Source organism: Colobus angolensis, unplaced genomic scaffold (assembly GCF_000951035.1).
Source record: "Colobus angolensis palliatus isolate OR3802 unplaced genomic scaffold, Cang.pa_1.0 Scaffold92, whole genome shotgun sequence".
NCBI classification, from domain to species: domain Eukaryota; kingdom Metazoa; phylum Chordata; class Mammalia; order Primates; family Cercopithecidae; genus Colobus; species Colobus angolensis.
The window spans coordinates 268,419-278,400 of NW_012123154.1; the positions used below are offsets into that span (position 1 = coordinate 268,419).

General features: G+C 44.1%; 1 protein-coding gene across 2 annotated transcripts in view; it reads left to right on the forward strand.

Moving 5' to 3' along the window:
• The window catches only part of TMC5 (transmembrane channel-like 5), a 98,818-nt gene that overhangs the window by 30,125 nt on the left and 58,711 nt on the right, over positions 1 to 9,982 (forward strand). For both annotated transcript variants that reach the window (XM_011931857.1, XM_011931856.1), the window contains exons 3-4: positions 1,052 to 1,917; positions 5,075 to 5,247. In XM_011931857.1, the coding sequence (XP_011787247.1) occupies positions 1,130 to 1,917; positions 5,075 to 5,247 (961 nt within the window). In that variant the 5' untranslated portion in view covers positions 1,052 to 1,129. The remainder of the gene's footprint in view (positions 1 to 1,051; positions 1,918 to 5,074; positions 5,248 to 9,982) is intronic.

The window sequence follows — 9,982 nt, forward strand, 5'->3', positions numbered from 1 at the left end:
AATTGGCTGCCTGTGATTGGCTGAATTCAGTGATTGGTACAAGAATAGGTTACAGTCTGTTGACACCTCCACTTAGGTCACAGTTCATTATGTACAGAGAACTCTTTAGGCCAAATTTAAAATATGTTAGGAGGTAGCTTTGGGCTAAATTTAACAAAAGTATGCTGTGGTCTGTAGATCGGAGCTTAGGGAGCTCATAAAATCTTATTTTCAAATTGGAAGGGGTCATAGCAATTGTCTACGTATGCCAGTCCTCTAGTTTCCATTAACTATTCTTCTTTTATGCACTCATATTAATTTATGCTTTGAACCCTAGAACCTAAAGTGTAATCAAAAAGCACAAAAACGGGAGGCTGAGGCAGGAGAATGGCGTAAACCCAGGAGGCGGAGCTTGCAGTGAGCTGAGATCCGGCCACTGCACTCCAGTCCGAGCGACAGAGCCAGACTCCGCCTCAAAAAAAAAAAAAAAAAAAAAAAAGCACAAAAAGTCCTTGTTTCTTTCAATCCTTTGATTCATTGGTCCCCTCCCCCACAACCAAGGGAATATAGTGTTCAACATGTAAGCTTAGTTGCGTGTGTTAAAGACCACAAAAACAGTGGTTTAAACAAGATAATTTTATTTCTCTCTCACATGATAATCTGAGCTGATACAATGGCTGTGCTCTGTGAAGTCACCAGCAACTCGGCATCTTTTCCTCTGTTGTGCATTCATTCCAAATGCAGGTCTTAGCTTTGTGTGCGAGACCCAAGATGGTGCACCGTCATTTCCGCATTCCGGCCCACAGGAAGCAAGAGGGAGAAAGGGAGGAATAACTTCTTTCCTCTAATAGCACAGCCTGGAAATTGCATGTATCACTGCTGCTCTCATCCCATTGACCACCCTCATGTTCATACCTTGGTGCAAGAGAAGCTAGAAGCATAGTCTTTATTCTAGGCAGTTGTGTACCCAACTATGAAGGAAAGGAGAACAGATACTGGAAGATAACCAGCAATCTCTGCAGGGAAGGAAGGGGAAAAAAGTCTGACTTTTTCTTTTCTTCTTGTTTTTCAGGTGGAAAAAAAAAAGATCCCTGAGTAATTGCAAATGCTGGGACAGTTTACCACTCCAAGGTGAAGAGTCCGTACCAACATGTCTGCCTACTACAGGAATAACGGATCTGAGGGAGACCCAGATTACCCTGACTATTCAGGGTCTCAGAACCGTACACAGGAGTATTTGAAAACTCAGGGTTATCCAGATGTTCCAAGTCCTCTGAACAATCCATACTACCCTGGCACCAGGAGCAATCCATACTCTGTAGCCTCCAGAACACGTCCAGACTATCCTGGGTCTCTGGCAGAACCAAATTATCCTGGATCTCTGAGTAATCCAGACTATTCTGGCACCAGAAGCAATGCATACTCTGCAGCCTCTAGAACAAGCCCAGACCACCCTACCTCTCTACCAGAGCCAGATTATAGTGAGTTTCAGAGTCATCCATACCACCGAGCATCATCCAGACAGCCAGACTACCTTAGATCTCAACGAAATCCTGATTTTGCAGGCTCCAGCAGCAATGGAAACTATACAGGCTCCAGAACACATCCAGATCATTTTGGCTCCTTAGAACTGGACTACCCTGGAGCTCAGAGCAACTCTGATCATCCTGGACCTAGAGCCAATTTAAACCATCCAGGCTCCAGAAGGAATCTAGAACACACAAGTTTTAGAATCAATCCGTACACAGACTCTCTGGGAAAGCCTGATTACCCAGGCGCTGACATTCAACCTAACTCTCCACCCTTTTTTGGGGAGCCAGACTATCCTGGCGCTGAGGACAATCAGAACTTGCCAAGCACTTGGAGAGAACCTAATTATTCAGATGCTGAGAATGGTCATGATTATGGCTCTTCTGAGACCCCAAAGATGACCAGGGGGTAAGTTCAGGTATATATCCCTTCATTGGGAGTGTAGGCTGAGTGCTGGACCATTAAGTCAATGGAATTTGGTTGGTGTGGTTTAGATTAGGGATATATATGATGGTTTCCGTGACCTGAAGTTGTGGTGAAACTCACGTACCTATCTGCAGACCTCACCTGGGCCATGGACTCTCAGTTTGAGGCTTCAAGCCCTTACCTGAACTTAATCTTTCACCATCTCTTCCTTGGATCACCTTCCCATTATCCCACCTCTTCCTAATTCAATCCCTGTAAGACATCTAGATCCACACTGTTTTGACCCTGCTACATTGCCAACAAGGTTAATGCTTGACACTCACAAATCCAAATGCTTTAATCGAAATTACATCAATAGTAATGAATTGTTATCCAGAAAATCTTTTGAAGATCTAACTCCATGAAGTCAATTAGTTTTTTATGTAATATGTTTGCACCACTTCTTTGGTTTTTTGGGTCGTTGTTTTTTTTTTTTTTTTTTTCTTTTTTCTTGAGACAGGGTCTTGCTGTGTCACCCTAGCTGGAGGGCAGTGGCACAATCATAGCTCACCACAGCCTCAACCTCCTGTACTCAATCGATCCTCCCGCCTCAGCCTCCCAAGTAGCTGGGACTACAGGTGTGCACCTATTATGCTCGGCTAATTTTTTATTTTTTTGTAGAGATGGTGTTTCGCCATGTTGCCCAGGCTAGTCTTGAAGAAGGCTCCCAACTGCTGGGATTATAGGCATAAGCCACCATGCCTGGCCATGTTTGCACCACTTCTGATTTTTACACTTTTATTTCTATTTTACTGAGATTGTCAGAATTGATGACTTTTCACCAAAACTTTACTGCAGGTTTGATTCACTGATTATCTGCACTATTTGAATCTAATTTTACCAATTATTATTTTCACCATTTTCAGTATTCCTTTAAGGCCATTTTTTTATGTTGTTATTTATTTATTTATTCATTTTTTGGGACGGAGTTTCGCTCTTGTTGCCCAGGCTGGAGTGCAATGGCATGATCATGGCTCACCACAGCCTCCACCTCCCGGGTTCAATCGATTCTCTTACCTCAGCCTCCTGAGTAGCTGGGATTACAGGCATGCGCCACCACACCCAGCTAATTTTGTATTTTTAGTGGAGACAGGGTTTCTCCATGTTGGTCAGGCTGGTCTCAAACTCCTGACCTCAGGTGATCAACCTGCCTTGGCCTCCCAAAGTGCTGGGATTACAGGCGGGAGCCACTGCTCCTGGCCTAAGGCCATTTTTAAATAGCAAGTCCAGTTTTTCCAGGTTTAGATTCTATAGATCTAAATTTTGTCTAAAAGATTTTGATCTTCTGTCAATTTTCTTTCCTTGACAAATTTTACCAGATGCAGTTCTGGACACTGACAGCATTAGTCTGGGTGACTTAGTTCTACCAAATCTAATTTTTCCTGGGTTAAGTTTTTCCACGTTTATGTTACCAACAAAATGTAATTTTTTTTTTTTTTTTGAGACAGAGTCTCACTCTGTCATCCAGGCTGGAGTGCAGTGGCTCAGTCTCAGCTCACTGCAACCTCCATCTCTCAGGTTCAAGTGATTCTCCTGCCTCAGCCTCCCAAGCAGCTGGGATTACAGGCATGCACCACCATGCCCAGCTAGTTTTTGTATTTTTAGTAGAGACGGGGTTTCACCATGTTGGCCAGGCTGGTCTTGAGCTACTGACTTCAAATGATGTGCTTGCCTCAGCCTCTCAAAGTGCTGGGATTACAGGCGCAAGCCACTGTGCCCAATCTAGGATGTGATTTTTTAAAGTCAGTTTGTGGTTTAATCAGTAAATATGTTTATCATGTGAAGTTTTAACCAACATGAGTCTGATTTTGCATTTACTGTTTCTACTAGTAATATTTATGAATTTGATTAAAAAAAAAAAAAACTGGTGGCTTGTGTTTATCTCTAGGAACAAAGATATAGGACTTGGGTGTGCAGCAGTCATGATGTCTTTAGAACCCAAATAGTAGGGTTAACAGGACCAGGTGAAAATGTCCTCCTTGGTCTTATCACCCACTGCCTGATTCATCATTCCAAAGCCCACCTTTGATCCTATCACTCTTTTGCTTTTCATCTTCCAAGGGTCCCCATAGCCTCTGGAGAAAGGCCACCCAACTTCACTTAAAGAATGTTTATGAATAAGGATACGTCATGTTAATGTAAGATGCCAGCCAAAGACCAGCCTGACTGATCTCCTCTTAAGTCTCCTGTCTGCCCCTTGCCTTGACCCTATACTCTAGGTCAGTGGTTCTTGACTTTGGCTGATCCTTAGCATTACCCAGTTATCTGGGGAACTTTAAAAATAATACAGATGCCTCAGCCAAACTTTCAGAACTTCTGATTTAATTCTCCAGGACGAGGCTTGGGAATTGGTATATGTAGTAAATTGAGAATCATTACTCATTAATTGATTTTCATAGGGTTTCCTTTATATATTCAGCACTTTCTAGCCTCACACCTTTTTTTATGCTGTTCTTCATCCTTGGAATGCCCTCCCCCTATGTATGAATGTGTCCTCCGAATTCTCGCTCAGGTGTATCTTTTCCACGCAGATTTCTCCCAAAACTCTCAGCAAGAATTCTCCTTCCTCCAAACTCCTTGGGCCTGTCTTCGGATACTCGTCAGTTTCTACTTGTAGTATGATTGTTCATAGCTGTGTCTGAGAAGCTGTACCAACTTGTACTGTGAGCTTCCTGAGGGCAGATACCCTATGTTTTCCTCTTTGTATTCTTACCTCCTAGCTCATTTACCCTAACTCAGGGTTGGCATTTAGTCTGCATTTGTGGAATGGAATGGAATGGATGGATGAATACATTAATGAATGGATGGATAGATGAATACATGGATGGATGAATGTATGTATGGTTGGATGGATGGATGGATGGTAAATGGATGGATGAATACATGAATGAATGGATGGATATATGGATGGATGGATAAATGTATTCATCCATTTGTTCATCCATCCATACATGGATGGATAGATGAATGGATGGATGGATGGATGGACGGATGGATGGATGGATGACAATCCTTTACTATACTATACTATACTATACTATACTATACTATACTATACTATACTCTTGGTTGGATAGTGATCCATCATTTTGGATTTTAGGGCGCTCAGCAGAACATCTTCAATCCAGCCCTCATTTCATCACAGGAGTGATGGCCCCTTGAGCAACCTTTGGGGAGAGAATGAAGATTACCCTGAAGGCATTGAAATGGCATCCATGGAGATGGCAAACTCATATGGCCACTCTCTGCCGGGTGCTCCTGGAAATGGCTATGGTAAGCATTTGTTAAGCCGGGATTGTATCTTGGGAAGAAAATAAAATCAGTGGATTTAGGAGTGCAGTCATTAAGGAGACTTGGCAATAGGAGAATTGGTGTATCCTTCCAATCTCAGATTGAATTTTTTACATACAAAAGTTGAAAATTCAGTGTTTAGAGAAGCCAAGTTAATTGTCACCAATTATTTAAAAAAATGCCAGGTAAGGGTTGTGGAAAATGGGGACCTGTGCACCCTGTGCCTGCTGGAGGTGCTGAAGCTCAGTCCACAGTGGCTATGTGGCAATGTGGGCTCATTGTGGCGAGATCCTCAGATTTTTCAGAAGCCATATATTTGGGGTTTTATGTGAAACCTGATGTCTATGTGCTCTAAAATAATTTTTAAAAGTAAAAACAGTGATCTTGGCAAACAAAATCACGTTTTTTGTTAGCTGCCAGTGGTCACCTGTAGTTTAGCATATCCTAAAGGCATTCAGGCAATCAGCACATACATGTTCAGAACCTACCGAGGGAAAAGGGACTTAAGATGTAGCTCTGCCCTCATGTTATTTAAAGTCTAAATAGATCAACAAAAGTGCTACATCAATACTAAAGAAAAGGCCGGGTGTGCTGGCTCATGCCTGTAATTCCAGCACTTCGGGAGGCTGAGGCAGGCGGATCACCTGAGGTCAGGAGTTTGAGACCAGCCTGGCCAACATAGTGAAACCCCGTCTCTACTAAAAATACAAAAATTAGCCAGGTGTAGTGGAGGGCACCTGTAATGCCAGCTACTCGGGAGGCTGAGGCAGAAGAATCATTTGAACCCGGAAGGCGGAGGTTGCAGTGAGCCAAGATCGCACCACTGCACTCTGGCCTGGGCATTAGAGCAAGACTCTGTTTAAAAAAAAAAAGAAAGACTAAAGATAGTTAGCAAGCAAACTATGAATATTTGAAAAATCATGTTGTCCTCATAATTGGTTGTGTGTATAGGTAAGATGCTTAGCTCCAGGAGGCAAAGAAAATTCTAAACAGTTCTTTTTTTTTTTTTTTAGACTGTCCTGCTCTGTCACTCAGGCTGATCATAGCTCACTGCAGCCTCGAACTCCTAGGCTCAAGCAATCCTCCCACCTCAGCCTCCCCAGTAGCAGGGACTGCACTTACATGCCACCATGCCTGGCACTTTTTTTATGCTTGAGAAAGATGGGGTCTTGCTATGTTGCCCAGGCTGGTCTTGAACTCCTGGCTTCAAGCAATCCTCCAGTCTCGGCCTCCCAAAGTACTGGGATTACAGGTTTGAGCCTGGGCCAATTCTGAACAGCTCTTACTTTCCAGGAGGAAAAAAAGACGTGTTCCAGGAAGCCATTTGATGGCACAAGAGAAAAAAAAAGCCAGGCAATGTTAAAGGAATTTGGAGCCTGTGGAGGTCAGAAAAGGGAGGAAGTGTTCAGCCAATAAGAAGAGAACAAGAGACCCAAGCACTGGGAGGTGCAGATGGAGGATTGATGAGCCTTGAGGAGTAGATGGGGAAGGTTTGGAAGAAGGCAGAGAGGAGGGGACAGGATGCATAGCCCTGTACTAATGGAAGCACTGACTGCTAGCACAGAACATTTTCATTCCGGGCCTAATTTTAAAAATTAACTGGGCATGGTGGCACACGCCTGGGGTCCCAGCTACTTGGGAGACTGACACAGGAGGATCACTTAGCCTGGGAGGTTGAGCTGCAGCGAGCCATGATTGCACCACTGCACTCTGGCCTGAGTGACAAAGCAAGAACCTGTCACAGAAAAAGAAAGGACAGGACGGAACAGGACAGGACAGGAAAGGAAAGGAAAGAAAAGGAGTAGAGGGGAGGGGAGGAGAGGGGAGGGGAAGATTGGGGGAGGGGGAAGATTGGGAGAGGGAAGGTGAACAGTGAGGGAGGTGAGGGAGAGGGGGAGGGAAGGAAGGAAGGAAGGAGGGAAGGAAGGAAGGAGGGAAGGAAGGAAGGAAAAAGAAAAGAAAATACCCCTGGCCGGGCACGGTGGCTAACGCCTGTAATCCCAGCAATTTGGGAGGCTGAGGTGGGCAGATCACAAGATCAAGAGATCGAGACCATCCTGGCTAACACGGTGAAACCCCGTCTCTACTAAAAATACAAAAAATTAGCTGGGCATGGTGGCAGGTGCCTGTAGTTCCAGCTACTCGGGAGGCTGAGGCAGGAGAATGGCATGAACCCAGGAGGTGGAGCTGGCAGTGAGTCGAGATCGCACCACTGCACTCTAACTTGGGTGACAGAGCAAGACTCCATCTCAAAAAAAAAAAAAAAAAAAAATTCCCTGGGGAGCACAGACATCACTTGTCCAGCCCAGGGCTATTCCCAACCTTTATTCCATGCATTCCTCCATTGGGGCAATAGAAATCCCAATGGGGGACTATCTGCTCTTGAAAGGCCAGAAAACAATCTCACTTTTTTGATGTATAAAGCAGAGATACACATGTAGTACATAAACAGATACAGTATATCTTTGGTATTAAAATTTCTTAGAGGATGGCAATGAGGAAAAAATGTCTCCCCTGCTTAGAGGGCTGATAATGAAACAGGATTGAGACATACTGGGCTGCTTTATAATTGCAAGCAAATCTTGAGTGTTTCCTGTGCCCTGGAGTCTCTGTGTGGCACTTGACTTTCATTATCTCATTTAATCTGCACAACTGCCTTTCAGGGAGGCAATGTTGCTCTCCCTGTTTTAACAGATGGGAAAACTAAGGCTCAGAAAGAAACATGCACAAGGTTACTCACTTACTAAATCGACAGAGCCAGGATTGAATCCCGTCTCTCTACCCGAAACCTGACCTCTTATTTACCCTGCGTTAGTGCTAGGTTGAATCAGGGCAAACACAAACAGATTCCTGGTCACGAAGCTATATAGAACATGGGAAGTTAAAATACTTAAAAAACAAAAAAAGCAGGTCAGTATAGCTCACTTCTGTAGGATCCTTTGTAGGACAAAGTTTGCAGCCCTTGGCAATCACTTGTCCAGTGTCGCCCCATCCTGATAAAGTGTTCACTCCTTCAGGAGAACCTATATTCATCTCTGTACCCTCCAAGGCTCTAGGTGCTCTTCCTAGTGTCACAGTGCCTGGCCCACAGTAGGTGCTTGAAAAATGCTAACTGAGTTAATAACAACAACAACTGCAAGAGTTGTATCAGCTAGCTATCGCCACAGGAATGCTGCATAACAAACAACTCCAAAAATCCAGAGTCGTACAATAAACGAGCATTTATTTCTTACGGGTCTGCAAGGTTGGTTGGCATTTGGCTGAACTAGGCTGAGTTTGTTGTGCTTGGCTCTACGTCATGGGTTCTATTTAGTTCTGGTGTCCCTCTTCTTGGACCAGTGAGTGACCTAGGGCAGTGTCTTCCCATGCCGTAAGCTGACAGTGCTCAAAATGGCAAGCAGAAACACACAGTATCTTTAAAAGCCTTGGCTTGGAACTGGCACACTGTCCCGTCTTCCACATTCCATTGTTAAAAGCAAGTCACACGACTAAGCCCAATATCAATGGAGGTGGTCAAGGTAGAGGAAGTGTAATGTTTGCTGAATAACAATTAATCTACTACAACAGTTAATATATGTTAGAGTTTACTATGTTCTAGAATTGTTTAATTATTTCACATGTGTTCACTGATTCAATTCCCCCCAACAATCCTATGTGAAGGTCCTATTATTATCCCTATATATTTATTGATTTTTGAGACAAACTGTCCACTCTGTCGCACAGGCTGCAATCTCAGCTCACTGCAGCCTTCACCTCCCGAGTGGCTGGGACCACAGGCACACTACCACCATGCCCAGCCAATTTTTTTATGTTTTGCAGAGACAGGATTATGCCATGTTGCCCAAGCTGGTCTTGAACTCCTGTGTTCAAGGGATCGTCCCACTTTGGCCTCCCAAAGTGCTGAAATTACAGGCATAAACCACCACACCCAGCCTATTATCCCTATTTTAAAGACTAAGATATTGAAGCTCAGAGCTGTTAAGACACACACCCAGGGGGTGCACAATTAGGAAGTAACAGGGCTGGGAGTTGATTCCCAGGCAAGAAACTCCAGAACGTCTTGCAATGTAATTTTGCATACTGTCTCCATCAAAATGTGCTCTATTTTCTCCATTTCTCCCAGCTACGTGGGAGGCTGAGACTGGAGAATCACTTGAACCCAGGAGGCAGAGGTTGCAGTGAGCGAAGACTGTGGCACTGCACTCCAGCCTGTGTGACAGAGCAAGTCTCAAAAAAAAAAAAAAAAGAGTGGACTAGAGTAAGGCTATGAGTAAGGCTATGTTAGAGTGCAGTTTATATAGTCAAACAAAGAATTATTTTGTAAAACTTGCTTTTCAGTTTATATGTATAGGTGTGTCCTGGATCTCAGTGCAACCATTATTTATACACACACACGCAGACACACACACACACACATTTTTTTTTATTGGGCTCCATGACTCATGCCTGTAATCCCAACACTTTGAGAGGCCAAGGCTGGCAGATTGTTTGAGCCCAGAAGTTCGACACCAGCCTGGGCAACATGGTGAAATCCCATCTCTACTAAAAATACAAAATATTAGCCAGGCATGGTGGTGCATGCTTGTGGTCCCAGCGACTCAGGAGGCTGAGGTGGGAGGACTGCTTCAGCCTGGGAGGTCGAAGCTGCAGTGAGCTGAAATCACACCACTGCACTCCAGCCTAGGTGACAGAGTGATAACCTGTCTTAAAATATATA